Source organism: Rattus norvegicus, chromosome 5 (genome assembly GCF_036323735.1).
Source record: "Rattus norvegicus strain BN/NHsdMcwi chromosome 5, GRCr8, whole genome shotgun sequence".
NCBI classification, from domain to species: domain Eukaryota; kingdom Metazoa; phylum Chordata; class Mammalia; order Rodentia; family Muridae; genus Rattus; species Rattus norvegicus.
In genome coordinates, this window is record NC_086023.1 from 166161010 (window position 1) to 166178483 (window position 17474).

The 17474-nt window shown below is 45.2% G+C and overlaps 1 protein-coding gene across 9 annotated transcripts in view; it reads left to right on the top strand.

Annotated features, from left to right (window-relative positions):
• Positions 1-17474, top strand: part of Rere (arginine-glutamic acid dipeptide repeats) — a 331790-nt gene that overhangs the window by 112240 nt on the left and 202076 nt on the right. For all 9 annotated transcript variants that reach the window (XM_008764198.4, XM_008764201.4, XM_006239438.5 and 6 more), the window contains exon 2: positions 11732-12197. In XM_008764198.4, the coding sequence (XP_008762420.1) occupies positions 11876-12197 (322 nt within the window). In that variant the 5' untranslated portion in view covers positions 11732-11875. The remainder of the gene's footprint in view (positions 1-11731; positions 12198-17474) is intronic.

The window sequence follows — 17474 nt, forward strand, 5'->3', positions numbered from 1 at the left end:
TTCTAGGAGCTGTCTGTCCTAGGCTTCTCTGTGCAGTTTCCTTCCTTGTTCTTGTAGTCAGAGGGATGGGGGACTCCTCAGTAGGAAGTAGGTGATAGATAGCGCAGTCCACATTAGCTCTACTCATGAAGAGGGTTTCCTCATTAACCACTTTACTCTTGTTAAAATTGGCATAGACATCCAGGCTCTCCACCTGCCAGGTCCTGTCTTCCTCCTCCAGGGTCAGCTTCCAGAGTCCTCAAGTGCTGGTTGTCACTGTGCTTGGTTTATAAGGTGCTAGGGAGCCAACCCAGGGCTTCAAGGATACAATACATGCACTTTACCAGCTGAGCCATAAACCCACTCTTTACTGCCACCTTTAGCCTGTTCCCATTCAGTAAATAACTTCTATTGTTTTTTTTTTTTTTTTTTCCCCTCTTTTTTTCTCGGAGCTGGGGACCAAACCCAGGGCCTTGAGCTTCCTAGGCAAGCGCTCTACCACTGAGCTAAATCCTCAACTCCATAACTTCTATTGTTAAATAATTTGCACATAGATTTTTTAAAACATAAATCTAATTAAAACTTCACATCAGGTATTTAAGAACCGTTTTCATGACGCTTATACCAGCTTTTCCACATTTCACTTGATCCTTTCAGATTCAACGTATGCAGCACTGTTTACATCACTGGGCAAACCTATCACCATCTCTCTCTGTTTGCTGTGCTTTATATTCTACTGTGTCCGTGTATACACGTGTGCATGTGGAGGCCTGAGAACCCTTTGAGCACATTTGACAGTGCTGTCCAGTCTTGTCCCGCATATTGTGTGCACATCTGTAGTGCATGCCTGTGCGGGGAGTGCGTGTGGGTGCTCCTGTCACAACACGCGTGTGGAGCTCAGAGAACAACTTTCATTTTAGTCTTTCCTACCTTGTGGATGGGGTTTCAGGCTTCAAATTCAGGTCATCAGATTTTTGCGGCATGTGCATTTAACAGTCAATTGCTCTGGCCAACTTTGTTTGTTTGAGACAGTCTGTCACTGTCTGGGATTGACCCAGTAGGCTAAGGTAGATGGCCAGAGAATCTCAGAGATCCTCTTTTTTTTCTTTCTTTTGATTTCCAGGTATGCTATCTTCCTGGAGGGGTAGATGCTGCAAGGCTGCTTTACTTACTGACTGGGCCCTTTTCCCAGCCCTCAATTTTGTTTTTTACTACTTACATGTTTACCACATTAAGTAACTTAACATTTTCACTCAGGTTCCAAAATCTAAGAAAGCTGTTTTTGCAGTCTTGTAACATTTTTTATTTTGCAGTGTGAGGATCATTCAAGCAGTTTTTCCTCTTTAATTTTCTAACTTGGCAAAAGTTTTCATTTGGGCAGCTGTTGTAGTTCCCTGAGAAACAGCAGGGGGTGGAAATGTTTCTATCTGATATATCTTTCTCCAGTGGGAACCAGCCAGGACTGGAGCTGCCTGGATTTTATTAAATGTAACATTTGGTAACGGCATTGATCTGCAGTTTGCTCATAGGTACTTGGTAAGTAGGAGAGTTCTCTGGAATACGCACTGCTTCCATGGCGGGGCTTCAGTGACTTCCCACCACCCTGCCACTGCACCTGTCATGGTGCCCCTCCCCAGCTCCCTTCACAAACTTACTGGCCTCCCCATAATGCCCTATTTGTTTCAGTCTTTTTTTTTCTTCCCCACATCCTTTTTTATTGTGATCCTCCTGCCTCCACCTCCCTCATGCTGTGCCACCATGCTTGGTTTGTGCAGTGCTGGGGGCTTGTGCGTGCTAAGTAAGGCTGGATCGGCCCCAGTGTGTTCTTTCTGCCCTGACTGTTATTCCCGATACTTTATTTTATTACTGTCGGTCCTGTTTCTGTGCTGAGTGAGGACTGCTGGCTAGGTTTACATGTAAACCAGAGCTTTTTGACCTTGCCCCATGCCTACGTCTTACCTAATACTTCGTATATTCTCCCTTCTTTCTTCTTGTATGGGGACTGTTGCTTTCAGGGCAAACATTTCACCAACTGAGCTATTTCTGCACCCACTTGCTTTGTTCTTATGGTTTTCTTTTCCTTTCTTAGTTTTTCCATTGCAGAACTAAAGCCCTTCCTGGCCCAGAAGCCGGAGTGCTTGCTCCTAATAACCCTTAGATTCTCGGGATACTTTGTTTTTGTTTTCCCAATTCAGCTTGAGACATCCGTATAATTACTGTTCCAGGCAGTTCTGTTTATTTTAGAGAACAAAGAACTTGTCACATTGGAGTGTTTGTAATGGTGTTGCTCTGTCCCCCAGCTAGCAGGACAAGGAAGTAATGGTGTTAGGCCAGTGAATTCCGCATTAGTCAGGCATAATTTTGAATAAAACAACACAGGTATTTAAGTTCTCAATTGTGCAAAAATTTGTTTCCCAGAGATTATGTGGCAATATCTGGAGAGGTTTTTCTTTTCTTTTTTGTAATGCTAATTAGAACTTGGGGTTGTGCTAACAGAACCTACCTGTGGAGAGCCCATCATTAAGCATCCAGTACTGCACGGTGCACCCCTTTCCTGCCCACCACCACCCCACACAAAGAGATACCTAACTCCAGTTGTTGAAAGTACCACTGGAGACACACCTTTGTTTAGAGTGAACTGTGAATTTCTCTTCTTGGGCTGAATAGAATAAACAGCTATAGGCAAGTAAAAGGCAGCACAGTTCTGTGTGTGGTGACCAAAGGCTTCCCATTTGAGGGTTGGAAGTAGGGCTGGAGAGATATGGTGCTTGCTGCCTAAGCCTCAGCATTCTTGTAAGAAGCCAGGTGTGGCGGTGCAGCGCCAGTCCGTAATCCTCGGATTACGAAGATGGATTTGCGGTTTCCTGGCTTGTTGGTCTTGCCTGAGTCAGTCAGTGAGCTCCAGGTTCAAGGAGAGATCCTGTCTCAAAATGAGGTGAAGAGCAACTGAGGAAGACATGATGCCAGTGTCTGGTCTCCAGCCACATGTGCACTGACATGGAATATGTGTCTATACATACAGACATACATGTGCATACATACACAAAACCTTCAAAAGTTTAAATTTTGTGTTGGAAATATGCTAGGACAGCTCATCCTTGAATGTTTCTGCTTTAGTTTATGATAAAATCGTTCCTTTGTCTTCATTTTTATTAACATGTGTGAGTGTTTTGTCAGCATGTATGTCTGTGTACCATGTGTGTTGTGTGTCTTGTGCCCATGGAAGCCAGCAGAGAGCAACTGATCCCCATAAACTGGAGTTACAGAAAGTTAGGAGCTGCCTGTCATGTGGGTTTTAGAAATGGACCCTGGGTTCTCCGGAGGAGCGCTTTAACCATGGAGCCTCTCTCTGGCCCCTAAAAGACAGAGTTCTAAAATTTCAGTAGAGCTGTTAATCATGTGCTGAGTGAGGTTTTGCTCTTTTATCCTTAGGGAGGAAGCTAAGGTGTTCTGTTTGATACTCCACCAGTCTAATTCTAGCAATTCTTCTCCTGAAGCCTGTTTAGAGAGTGCCATTCAGCGTCTTGCCATCTGTGTATGAAAGCAAAAGCTTTGGCCAAGGCTTCCTGCTTCCTGCTACAAAGGCTGCTCTCTGCCTTTGACCCCTTTGTTCGGGGGCATTGGCATTAGGACCTTCAGCAAGCCCTGGATTCTCAGAATGAGTGTTGGGACTCCCAGCGGGATTGATGATGTTCCTGGTTACTGACCACACAGGTAGAGTGCGGTAGACCTCACTTGGATGCTTAGGTTTGGACCAGCCTTACAGCACAGCATGGGTCTCAGATGGGACCGTTTCCCTTCTCACCTGCTGAGTCCCTGGCTCAGTATCATTTTGCAGCTTCATGAGTGACTCCCGGCATGTGCTGAGGCCTTCTCCACAGCAGGGTGCTGTTTATGAGAAGGCCTGATTTCTCACACCATGAGCAACATGTGTCAGAGTGACAGTTCCTTTTCCAGAGTCTAAGTCATTACATTTTTTCTCAGGCATGTTGGTATAAAAGAGAACAAGAAAAGAAAATTGATTTCCCTTTGAAAGCAAGTCGAGCAGCTGTAGTAGCGCACCTGTGGCTTCTTGTTGCCTGTTGGGCTGCAGCTGCTTTTCTGGCACTGAGGACTTCCAATTCAGACTGTTCTTTTCTTTTTTCTTTTTTTTTTTTTTTTTTTTTTTTTTTTTTCTTGAGACAGGGTCTCTGGTCCTTGCTGTTCTAGAGTTTGTTGTGTAGACTGGCTGGCCTCAAACTCAGATCTGTCTGCCTACTGCCTCCCAAGTGCAGGGATTAAAGGCGTGTGCCACGACACCTAGCTCCCTAAAACAGTTTCTAACATTCACTTTTATTAGGTATAGGAGAGAGAGAGAGAGAGAGAGAGAGAGAGAGAGAGAGAGAGAGAGAGAGAGAGAGAGAGAGAGAGAGAGTAGCTGGAGTTATAGGCAGTTGTAAGCAGCCTGAAGTAGGTGCTGTGACCAAACTCAGGTTCTCTGTAAGAACAGTATAAACCTTTAACTGCTGAACCATTCCTCTAGTCCTTTAGCTCTCCCCACCCACCATTGTGCCTAGCCTGAAACTCAGCTGTATAGACAGACTTAGAGATGTGCCCCTCTGACTCCCAAGTGCAAGGATTCAGAGGCATGAGCCATCATCAGTCTTGGTCTGACACTCAACAACTGAGGATGGGAAATAATTCTCACATTGCCTGTTTCCAATGCTTTTTTGATTTTAATAGTCTGTAACAGCACCAGGTTTTCTTTGCTCACTACATGGTCTGACCTGGAATTTTGGGGCTCATCATTTAAGGCAGGATAGCTTTGGGTTAAGAGATGGACTCTGGCCAGGCATGGTGGTGCGCACCTTTAATACCAGCACTTGGGATGCAGAGGCAGGTGGATCTCTGTTCAAGGCCAGCCTGGTCTACATAGGGAGACCCCATCTGGGGGGAAAAAGAGGTAGGAAAGAGGAGAAATAGGAGTCAGGGGAGTTGGGCTCTGACTGCGTTGGGGATTTAACCCTATGGTAGAGCAATTATGTGCCATGTACAATGTCCTGTGATTAATCTCAGCACCACAAGTGCATTGTAGGGTGGGCTGTAAACCGGTGTAAGAAACTTCACCTGCGTGATTCTAGTCAGCTGCTTAGCCTCTTTCTGTGCCGCCTTTTGCTGCCGTGGCATTTCTACAATAACACCTGTTGAATTATATAAGGCTGTATAGCTGTTACCATGGTATGGTTTACACACATTTTTCTGCATAATTGCTGTTTATATCTCTTTACTCTCAGATGTATCTTGGTTTGAATGATAAATTAACACTGTTACTCTTGGTACAGTGAAGATGAAGTGAACTCAACATGGAGGTTGCTTAGTGTATACTGACTGCTCAGTGAGGGAAGGAGTCTTCCAGTGTGCAGTGTGCTTCCCCTGCCAAGGTTGCCATCAAGGACATCTATTTAATTGGATACCCTTTAATTTAATTCGATTATGGGCTAGAGAGATGGCCCAGCAGTTAAGAGCACTGACTGCTCATTCAGAGGTCCTGAGTTCAATTCCCAGCAACTACATGTTGGTTCACAACCATCTGTAATAGGATCCGATGCCCTCCCTCTTCTGGTGTGTCTGAAGATAATGACAGTGAACTCATACATAAAATAAATAAATCTTTAAAAATTTTGTGCTTTAGACAAGTACACATACCAGTGCAGTGACACAGACTCAACAATGACAAGGAACGTAGTCGATTGTGTGATGCACGATATGCATCTCTGTCACACCATCCTATGTGGATGGTGAAACATGCACTGATCCGCTGCACTGGATGGAGAACTCAAAGGCCACCCCTCCTCCACCACCCAGAATCCTGTTCTTGTCATTTCCGAGACAATAGTTAGTGGGGGGTGGGGGTATGGAGCAGTGAGTAAGTTCAGAGACAGTGTGAGTGTGCTTGACAAACCACAGACGTTGCGAATGTCTTTTGTGTGGTTGAACATATGAAAAATACAGATATATTTTTGCTGTGGTTCAGTGAGAAACAATCAATTAGGTTTCACTGAGTGCATTTGGTGTCCTTTGGAGTCTGGCCTGAGTAACTGAGGTGAGTAACTCAGGGACCGAAAACTCAGAAAAGGGAAGCTTTCTTGGAAAAGTGAATTTTACATGAATCAAGAAAAATATTTTTGACTCTTGACTTAATCTTGCAATTAATTTTAATTCTGGTTTTAAAGGTATTTTAATTTTTTTATTTATTTAATGTATATGAGTATTATCTACATGCCTGCATGTACACCTGCAGGCCAGAAGAGACTTCTTTCCAGATGGCTGTCAGCCACCATGTGGTTGCTGGGAACTGAACTCAGGACCTCTGGAAGAGCAGTCAGTGCTCTTAACCACTGAGCCACCTCTCCAGCCCTTTAATCTTTTTTCCCCTTCATTTCAAAGATTTATTTATTTATTTTATGTATGTGAGTACATCGTAGCTGTCTTCAGACACACCAGAAGAAGGCATCGGATCCCCATTAGCAGTCAGTGCCCCCCCCCCCCCCCCCCCCTCCGAGCTGGGGACCGAACCCAGGGCCTTGTGCTTGCTAGGCAAGCGCTCTACCACTGAGCCAAATCCCCAACCCCAGCAGTCAGTGCTCTTAACCACTGAGCCATCTCTCCAACCCAATCTTTTTTTTTTTTTTTTATATCTAAGTTTTTCATATTTTATGGATGGTCCCCCTCCCCTCCCCATTATTGTATCTTCTCATTCAATCCTATCCAGTCAGCACACTATTTTGCAAAAGCAAGCCTTTCACCAGAGTTGATACTTTTCTTTTCAAAACACTGTAGGTGTCAGTTCTGACATGCCTTTTCCTCTGTGAGATAATTTTTTCCCAAATGCATGGCCTTCATTGCACTGGAAAAGTAGGTGTGTTTGTGCGCATGTGTGTTCATATGTATGTGCATGAGTGCATGTGTCTGATGTGTGTGTCATGTACATGTGTCTGTACACATACACATGCATTTGAGTTTGCACTCATAGGCTGGAGGAGGACAATTGATGTCCTGCTTTTATCGTCCTTAAGAAAGGAATACTTTATTACTATATTTGTGTGCCTTCCTCCTTAGAACAGGGTTTTAGATCACTTAGAAGCTGGAGTTCCAGGGAGTTTTGAGACATGTGATGTGTTTGCTGGGAACTTAACTCTTTGGAAGAGCAGCAAGCATTCTTTTTCCTTTTTTCGGAGCTGGGGACCGAACCCAGGGTCTTGTGCTTGCTAGGCAAGCGCTCTACCACTGAGCTAAATCCCCAACCCCAGCAGCAAGCATTCTTGACTGCTGATCTCTCTCTTTCACTGTGGCCAGTGTGATCAGTGTCTTGACTGCTGATCTGTCTGTGGGTAAGGTGGTCATTGTTTCTTTACTGCTTGCATCCTTATTGGGATGTCAGCTAGAGTCAGTTCATGCCCTTGAGTGACCGCCAACACGTTTACAAAGCCTCCAAGTTCTCTAATGTCTGCCAGGTCCATCCAGCGTTTGAACTTGTTTCCAGCCCCTCTTAGTCTCCTGTTCCTTCAGTCAGCTTGGCCTCTTGGATATTGACTGTGTCTGGGCAGTCTACCCTCCTGGCCCTGGTGGCTCCTTCCAGATAGAAAGTCTTCTTCTTTTGCAGCCCTTCTGGTCCTCATTGGCTTCCCCACTTTGAGATCATTGGATGTGGGCATATTTGTGATCTTCCACTTCCTGGAATATGACTTCTACAGAGGAGAGATGCTCGTGTTTGCTGTTTGTTGCTCCAGAGTGGTAGGAGCGAAGGGCACACGCTGTACATGTGTGCAGCGAGTTGGTAGCCCTTGTGGTCCTGAGATGTGCTGTACATCAGATGTTGTTTTTTTGTTTTTTTGTTTTTGTTTTTTGTTTTTTTTTTGTTCTTTGTTTCGGAGCTGGGGACCGAACCCAGGGCCTTGCGCTTCCCAGGTAAGCGCTCTACCACTGAGCTAAATCCCCAGCCCCTCAGATGTTGTTTTTAATGAAGGCTATACTGTTGCCTGCTTCCCTCGAGCAGAATACACGTGGAGTATTCGTGTCATTCCTGCTGGAGACAAACACTGCTTTAAACATCAACTAGTTAGTTTTGGAGGGAGAGGCAGGTTGTGAGTGAGACCTATGTGAATTAGCAGCCCAGAGCCATGTAGGAAAAATGGGCTGCAGTGCCAGAGAGGCCTGGCAGTGCCGGTGGGCTTCTGCCCAGCTGCAGCTGCTTCAGATCCTGCATTTGTACTTGTTGGCATGTGGCCTTGTGGAAATATCTCTGCTGTTTTGTGTATAAAGTGGGTAGGACAACTCCAGTGAGGGGCGTGCTTTGTGAACCTCCTGTGTATCTTCTACTCTGAAGGCATTCCTAGCAAGGTGGTAGTGTCATCTCTCTTCATTGTGTCTGATTCCTGGGTGCCTGTTTTTAGATGTCACATTGCTGTATATATAGTCATGATTTCTGTGTTACATGTAAAGGAACATTACGTATTATTATCCCTGCTGAACTATTTGAGAGGCAAATGCGCCTGGTCAGTGGAACCACTGTAACTTTCTCACAGTTGATTGTGTAGGTAATTGCTGTGTGTTTGTATACATTAGTAATAGAGAAATATATTTGTGCTCTGTGTGTGTGTGTGAGTGTGTGCGCACACAGAATTTTTTTACGTGTGTGTGAATATTTTCTCTTTTTTTCCTTGGTTTTTTAAAAAACTTTGGCAAAAAGGACCCATTTTCTTTATAAATAGAGCTTATAATTTTGTAGAGAATAGTAAAGTTTGGATTTATCCTTTTCCTCTCTGAGTATTGAAGTAACATTGGTTTTTAATTCAACATTTTTGGAGAAGTTATCTTTAGACAAAAAAAGGTATGGGTGTTTTAAGTGTGTATTTATGCATGTGGGGGGTGGTCCTGTGCACATGTTACTTCAGTTGCCCAAGAGGCCTGGCATCACATCCCTGGAGCTGAAGGTATCCTTCTCAAACAGTGAGCAGAAGGTATCCTTCTCAAACAGTGAGCACTCCCTTTCCAGGCCAGTGGGACAGTTACTGCACTAGTCAGGAAAACATTGTTGTTCTTAAACTTTAAAAGCTTTCTGCCTTAGAGGGCAGAATCCAAACTAAGATCTTCCCTGAGGAAATCAAGTAGGCCTTGATATGGTGTCAATATCAGAGGTTGTTTTTAGCCAATAGACTTCTTCCCTTTTTTATCCCCCCCCCCCCCAAGCTGGGGATCAAACCAAGGACCTTGTGCTTGCTAGGCAAGCGCTCTACCACTGAGCTAAATCCCCAACCCCTTTTATTTTATTTTACTTTGTTTTGCTTTACTGTGTTATTTTGTACGTATGGGTGCTTTGCCTGCATTTGTGTGTCTGTGCACCACATGTTTGCGGTGTTCCCAGAGGCTAGAAGAGGGCCCTGAATTCCCTTGGATCTGGATTAGCTGCCACACGAGTGCTGGTAATTAGCCTCAGGTTCTCCAGAAAGAACAACTGGTGTCTGTAACTACTGAACTGTCTAGACTCCTTTTCTTGTATGATTGGCTTGCTTGGTTTCTTTATCTGTTTTCACCTGGTAACATCATCGGCCTACAGAGCCTTGGGAACAGTAGATGATTCATCTTTGCAAAACTTTTATGAGCACGAGAATGGTTTTCCCCTGTTTTGAAATATGCTTAAAATGGAAATTCTGTATGAAAATGCTTTCTATGTGGAAAGAAGTAACCAGGTTTGTGTTTCATACTTAAAGCTTTCTGCATTTAGTGCAGTTGCTAGACCAATGCTATTGCTCAGTCATATTTTGGAGATGCTTAACATTTTCATTTTCTTGAATTAATTCCTGAGGATATTTGATGTGGTGATAGAGAGGGTTTTCTGGTGTATCAGATCTCATCTGTGGGCTTTGGAGAGTGTGATAATTTTTATGCTTTTGGCATGACTGGAGAAACTTCCCTCTGCATCTGAAGTATATAATTGCAAACTGCTTTATCTGTTGTTGGCTAAGTAAACAGGACCAATCTTTTGTTTGTTTGCATTTGTTGTTTCCTATCTGGCCCTGGAAGCACAGGAAGCAGATGCCTTTTGTCTGATTACTTGTCTCCTTTTATTGCAGCTGCAGTGGAGTGGAGGGCAGGTGTGAGTGGAGTGTAGTGGAGGGCAGGTGTGAGTGGAGTGTAGTGGAGGGCAGGTGTGAGTGTAGTGGAGGGCAGGTGTGAGTGTAGTGTAGTGGAGGGCAGGTGTGAGTGTAGTGTAGTGGAGGGCAGGTGTGAGTGTAGTGTAGTGGAGGGCAGGTGTGAGTGGAGTGTAGTGGAGGGCAGGTGTGAGTGGAGTGTAGTGGAGGGCAGGTGTGAGTGTAGTGTAGTGGAGGGCAGGTGTGAATGTAGTGGAGGGCAGGTGTGAGTGTAGTGGAGTGGAGGGCAGGTGTGAATGTAGTGGAGGGCAGGTGTGAGTGTAGTGGAGGGCAGGTGTGAGTGGAGGGCAGGTGCGAGCAGTCCTGTATTCTTAGTCCCAAGCACTTGGCACCTAGACAGTACTTTGTAACAGTTGTTTCTCAAATGAGATGAGATTTTGGGGACAATGACAGATGATTGTGGGAAATAGATTAATGATTATTAGGATTTCTAGAACTGACTTGTAAAATCTCTTTCCCTTGGTAGAAAAGTTTTAGGAATTATGCTGGGTTGGAGTTTAAGATTCATTCTTTTCATTGTGCACTCTTAGGTTTGTGGGTAGTTTTGGAGAACTTATTCATTCAGGAGGCTATTAAGAGTGGGAATTTGGAAAAGCGTGGAAATCACCGAAGAGTCCTTAAAACTGGAGATTGTGTTGTAGTTTTGTTACCACAGGCAAAAATACAGCTTTCCCCTCTCTTTAATCTCAAATGGAGTCTTGGGAATTGAGAGATTTGGGCAACCTTCAGAGGCAGTCCGCTGACTCCTGCCACTTTCCCATAGCTGTGCAAATTGTACTCCAGGTTCCTTCCTTTTAAATTTACAGGGTCAGAGTTAACTTTGTACAATACTCACAGGGCATACTTTCCTTTTTCCTTAGAAAGGTCAAACCAGTGAGTGTATAGTGTGCACTCACCATTCAGCAGGTCTTGTTTTTAAGTTAGGCAGCAAACTTCACGCTGTGAAAGTGGCAAGGTTCGGGACTGTGTGGAATTGTATATCACTGGTCTGGCTTTTCCATTGTGGCATCTGAGATATTTTTTATATTGGAAGCAAGGGTAGTGGTTAACAACAACAACAACAACAACAACAAACAAACAAACAAATTTGGTGGTGCCTCACAACTGCCTATAGCTGTAGTTCCAGGGGATTCAATATCCTCTTCTGATCTCTGTGGGCTCCTTCACGAAAGTGGTGGACATAAACTCATGCAGGTACATACATGCACATAAGAGTAAATACATAGATGAATAGAAATGTATGTGTTTATTTTAGATGTATCAGCACTTTCCTTCACCTGTGTATACACACCTCATGCAGTCAGTACTTTGGAGAGCAGAGGGAGCATTGGGTCCACTGGAGCTGGCGGTCAGGCAGTGTGCAGAGTAGCTGCTTTGTGGGTGCTCGGGACTAGGAACCTGGCAAAGCAGCAGGTGCTCCTAACTGCTGAGCCTTCCCTCCAGCTCTGAGCTTTAAAAGAGCAGATGTTATTTTAGGACGCAAATAAGAGGAAACATTGAAGCATCAAAGAAAAGCCGATTTGACACCTTCCCTTTTCTCTGTCTTTCTCTCTCTCTCTCAGCATTTTTGAAACGTTGGGGTTGTTGGAGTGGTTGGATTTTCCCTGGAATTGAGTAAGAAATTCAGAAGACTGAAGCCCAGGCTCACTGTCTACCTTTCACGGAGGCCTAGCCGTGAGAGGACAGAAGAAGGCACGTGGAGAATCATGACAGCTGACAAAGATAAAGACAAAGACAAAGAGAAGGACCGGGACCGGGACCGGGACCGAGAGAGAGATAAAAGAGACAAAGCTAGGGAGAGCGAGAACGCCAGGCCTCGGAGGAGCTGCACGTTGGAGGGAGGAGCCAAGAACTATGCTGAAAGTGACCACAGTGAGGACGAAGACAACGACAACGGAGCCACCACGGAGGAGTCCGCCAGGAAGAGCAGAAAGAAACCTCCGAAAAAAAAGTCCCGCTACGAGAGGACAGACACTGGCGAGATAACGTCTTACATCACTGAGGATGATGTTGTTTACAGACCAGGAGGTAAGAGCAGTACATGGTGTCCACACAGGGCTGAGGGAGAGATGTGGCTCTCCCTCAAACGCAGGAGACTTCCTGTAGCTGTTAAGGCAGACCTGGAGTTCGTGAGAGCAGAAAGTGGTTGAGGTAGCAAAATTAAGTGAGTGACCTCAGCACTCCTTTCAGAGCAAGATCTATCACTCCTGGGCGAGCCTTTACCAAAGCAGTGTGCTAGCTTATCAGTGAGTGGCAGCAGATGGCAGCAGCGAGGCCGGGTGTGTCCTGTGCTCTTTTCAGTAGGTATATTCTGCCCATTCAGTGTACTAAGCCATGCAGGAAGTTCATAGGAAGTCTGATCAATACACCAGAGCCTCACCCAGTCTCAAATTTTCCCAACAGAGGAGTTAAAGGATGCCAGGATGTCGTTAACCTAGCATAGTCATTGTACTGAAGAGAACTCAGCTTCTGAATGTGTTTGTGGAAAGTTCCTCATTGTAAGGAAGTTATGTAGGAGTTTGTTTTGATTTTTCTGGAAATGACCAGCATTAGACAAACTCCTGTTTATAATTTTCTTGGTTGACAATTGAGGAGAGGTGTGTGACATGGAATAGTCAGTGATGAGTGTTTGAGGGGACCTGAAACTCTGCTAGGGAGCGTTAGGCCCATGCAGGTTCCAGTGCTGTGAGTCTCTCTGATTCAGACTCAGCAGAGACCGCCAGGAAGTCTCAGCTGCCCAGTCTCTCAGACCATTATGGCTTTGCTTGCCCATTTAACACAGGGGGCTTTGTTTTGTTTTCTTGTTTTGCTTTGGGTTAGCTTTTGGTTTAAGATACAGAGTCTGATGAGCACGGGCCAACCTGGAAAGCACTTCGTCACCCAGCCCTGTGGGGTTAGACTGGCGCTTTCTTGTCCTCACCTCCTGAAAGCAGAGGCTGTAGATGAGCGTTGCGCACTGGGGGCCGAGTCTGTTGTGATTCCTGAGGAAGGAGCAGCCTCAAAGGGAAGCTGCGCTGTTTTTCTTCTCTGACACACAACATGGGATGGGTTATTGGAATCACTGCCAGCCGCAGTGTGCAGTGTCAAATGCCAGCTCTGCTCTGCTTGACGTGCATAAGATGGAGTTTTCCACTTGTGTCACTGGGGACATTCCAGCAAGTTAGGAGTCAGGTGCTTTTGGGAAAGGCTGCTCAGACGTCCCCTCGTGAGAGATGCATGATTAGTTAACTCTGACAAGTCCTACAGCAAGACATTAACAACACCTGCTGCTGCCTCTGCTCTGCATAGACTGGCAGTCTCTGCTGCTATCTCAAGAAGGAAACTAACTTCTTCGAGGAACCATGTTGAGGAAACAGTGCGCCTTTTACAGTTTGTCAAGAAGTTCTCCTTGATATTCTCAAAGAAATGTGGGAGGGCTTGATTACAAAACAGCTGGGGGGCTCTTATGTATAGAGTGTTGATTGATACCCTCTCCCCAATGTGTGCATCTGTGGATGCTCAAGTCACTTTCTTCTAGAGTGCTGAGGATCAAACAGTCTCACGCGCTAAGCAAGGTTCTACTGCTGACCCGTATCCCAGCCCTCTAGTCTGTTGTATAGTAAGTATGTGCAGCATTGTCTGACCTGTGCGCACCATCTCATACACTGCAGCTGTAGATCGGCTACTTAAGACTGAGGACAGTGGAAATGCTCTTCTTGTGGCAAATGCTGTATTGCAGTGTCTGACAGCACAGGTGCCTTTCTCTATGGTTCCCTCCCTCCCTTCACCTTTAACCCCCACTTCCCACCCCCACACCCCCACACCCCCATCTCCAACCAGGGTTTCTCTGTGTAGTCCTTCCTGGTTATCCTGTAACTGCAGACCAGGTTAGCCTTGAACTCTGAGATGTGCCTGCTCCTGCGTCCTGAGTGCTGGAACAATGCCTGTTCCATGTTGGATGTGCGATTGGAGGCACAGATGCAGAGTCAGCATAAACAGAGCTGACTGGAGCACCTGAACTACTGGGGGTTGTTGTGATCTGAGCTCTGCTGGGCACCGTGGATATTCGACCCTTTGTCAAGTGACTGCTACTGAGTGGTCCAGGAAGCTTACATTTCAAGCTAAACGACTTTCCCAAGTAATTTCTAAATGGAAGTTTGCTAAATAGTGCCTATTCTTCAGGTTCATGTCTACTGAAAAGTCCAGAGTAGGGTTTTGTGACTAGATTCCTGTATGGACTTTCATATCCTGCCCCCATCCCTGCCCTTGCCTTTCCTTTCTGGTGTCTCACTCTCAGTGTCTCTGTTCTCTGTTGCCTTTGTAGTGGGGACTGAACTTGGGGTCTTTTTCTTTACCACCGAATTACAGTCTATGCTATTTTTTTTTTTAAATATATAGTTTCAAATCAGGGTCCCACTGAGTCCCTCAGCAAGACTTGAACTTGTGACTCCTACCTCAGTCTCTTGAGCAGCTGGCCCTAGGCATGTGTTATTGTGCACATCTGTCTTTTTCTCCTTCCTTAATTTTGAAGGCATTCTCATGTAACTCAGGCTGGCTTCGAATCATTTCCGTGCAGTTGAGGATGATTCTTGACCCCCTGACTTCACTTCCCAAGCACTAGAAATAGAGGTCTGGTGCACGGCTTCCTAGTTGACGCTCAGATATTAGTGCTTTTAGAGAGTGTTGAAAGGGAGTTCTTCAAGGGTTGGTAGATCTTTAAATTGGCTATACTATGTGGAAAACTTGACACTCCTATCCTCCTATAGTATTTAATTACTTCTGAGGTATTATTAAGGACGAACACTCGGCTGGGAGGTCATGATATATGCTTTTAACCTCAATACTCAGGCAGAGGCAGGTGGAACTCTGTGAGTTGGGCCAGCCAGAACTAACATAGGTTAGTTCTCGACCTGTCTCAAAAAAACCAACCAACAAACCAACCAAACAAATGGCCTGCAGTAGTTCTCTGAGGAGAGGCTGCTGTGCTCCTTACCCCAGGAGGTCAGCCTTCTATGCAGGCTCTTAGATGTAAGCTGGTATCAGTTAGAATTGTCCTGCACAGAGGGTTTTTTGCCTTTGCTCTTCCTCACTGGAGTCACGGTGTTTTGCCCTTAGGAACTCACCACTTTCTTTTCAGCTCCATTGCTAACCCTTCTGTCCAGGAGGACGGTGCTACACCATCAGCCCAGTGGCACTGTCTTTCCATTCCCAGGCTTGCCAAGTTTCCAGTTTCCTTAACAGATGTCGTCATTCCTCTGTGTGTGTGTGTGTGTGTGTGTGTGTGTGTGTGTGTGTGAGAGAGAGAGAGAGAGAGAGAGACAGACAGACAGACAGACAGACAGACATTCTAACATTTCTTTTACTTATATTTTAAAATTGAGATGTGATAGTTTCTCTTGATGGACATGGAATTAAACCGATAATAATCCAAATGAGGCAAAATTTTGAAGCTTGGGTGTCCATTTGAATTAAAAGAGATAGCGTTTTTAAAAAAATAACAGTTTAGGGAGTCGAATGAATCCAAAAGTTTAATAGTGTATGATTCCTTTTCGTGTGACATTTCAAAAAAGGTTCCAGTAATGTCTGAAGTCAGGAGAGAGGTAGGGTGTAGGCTATGGTATGTGAATTAGCTTGAGGGGAGCCCCAGGGTTCTAGGCATGCTTTTGTTGGGGGTGCTTAGGTAAGTTTGTCCATTCTCTGAAGTTGTATCACACTCGTCCTTTTCTGTATACATTTAGTACCTCAGTGTAACTCCCGTCCCCGAGACTGCTCCTGGGATTCTAGTGTGCACAGCTGCGGTGTGCTGTGGCTCTTCCTCCTATTTGAGAAGCATAATAAAGCAGTGGCGGGACACTGGGGTTTTAGTAGCAGAGCACTCCAGACCAAGAGGGCTAAACAACAGCCCTGTCCGTCAGATCTCTCCCTTTACCAGGGCACCAGATGTAACGAGGCTGCAACCCCACGGTTGGTAAACTGGCAGGACCATGTTCCCCTGAAGGAACTAGAGAAAAACTTCTAAGACTCATGCCCCCTTGATTTAAACCCATTAACTAAAATTTCTTTCAGGAAACCTTTTCAGATGACTTGTAGGTTCAGAAGAAGCCATGGCAAAGTCTTTGCCGCTGTGCCCTTCCTGCTTCTCTACTACTTTGTTTAGAGACCTCTCTATACCGTTCTCCAGGCTCTGTGACTTCCAAGAGGTGCTTGTAATTGTGCACTTATTTCCGTCTTGTGCCTTCTCTATTTTAATAATCCCAAATTAAAGCACTGAGGCTGGAGAGGTAATTTAACAACTAACTGGACTTGCTAGTTTTTTTATTTGATTTATTTAATGAATGTGAGCACACTGCAGCTATTGTCGCTCTATTCAGACACACCAGAAGAGGGCATCAGATCCCATTACAGATGGTTGTGAGCCACCATGTGGTTGCTGGGAATTGAACTCATGACCTCTGGAAGAGCAGTCAGTGCTCTTAACCGCTGAGCCATCTCTCCAGCCCCTGTACTTGATATTCTTACAGGGGATCCTGGTGTGTTCCCTAGAACATACACGGTGTTGCATAACCACTTGTAACTTCAGTTCCAGGGGATTTGATGCCTTCTTCTGGCCTCTTAAGACACCATAAGCATACAAATTCACATATACACATAAAGCACAGTAGATCTGGCAAAGCAAAATCACTATTGGAAAGGTCAAGTCTCCTGACTGTCAACAGCTGTCTCACTCTACCAGATTTTTAGTCTACAGACTTCCTCACCACTTTGCAATGCCATTTTGCTCCTTCACACATACCTACCAGGTTCAGGCAGCCACATCCCCATAAGCACTGTATGCTTTCCCTCCTGCCTGTCTGTTACAGCAGTATCAGAGAGCTTTTTCCCTCAAGTGTCCTTCATGGTATATTTCAGGTAGGAAGAAAGTGTCTAGTATTCCCCAGCAGAGGCAGAAGGCCTCCTTTGGGGAGCGTTGTCAAAGCCGTTAGGAGTTGGCTATTGATATGGGCATGGGGTAACTGATGGCGGAAGAACCCTTTTGGATGTGTCTTTGAGGTTATTTGTGTGGAGAAAAGGCTGTTGAGTGTTCACTCTCTGAAGATAAGAATAGTTTTCCGTGCACTGTAATCCTCCTGCGTATTAGAATAGCTGTTAGTATGCCACTTGCTAGTTCAGTGTTCCTGTCTCACTAACTAGTTTTGGTTACCTTCTGAAGGTCTCTTATGAGAGAACTAGATTAGGGCAGCATATAGATTCTTGCGTCTGTCACAGTAAATGACAGGATCCCTGGGAAACCTGGGACTTCCGGAGCAAACGTGAGTCCATTTGGAA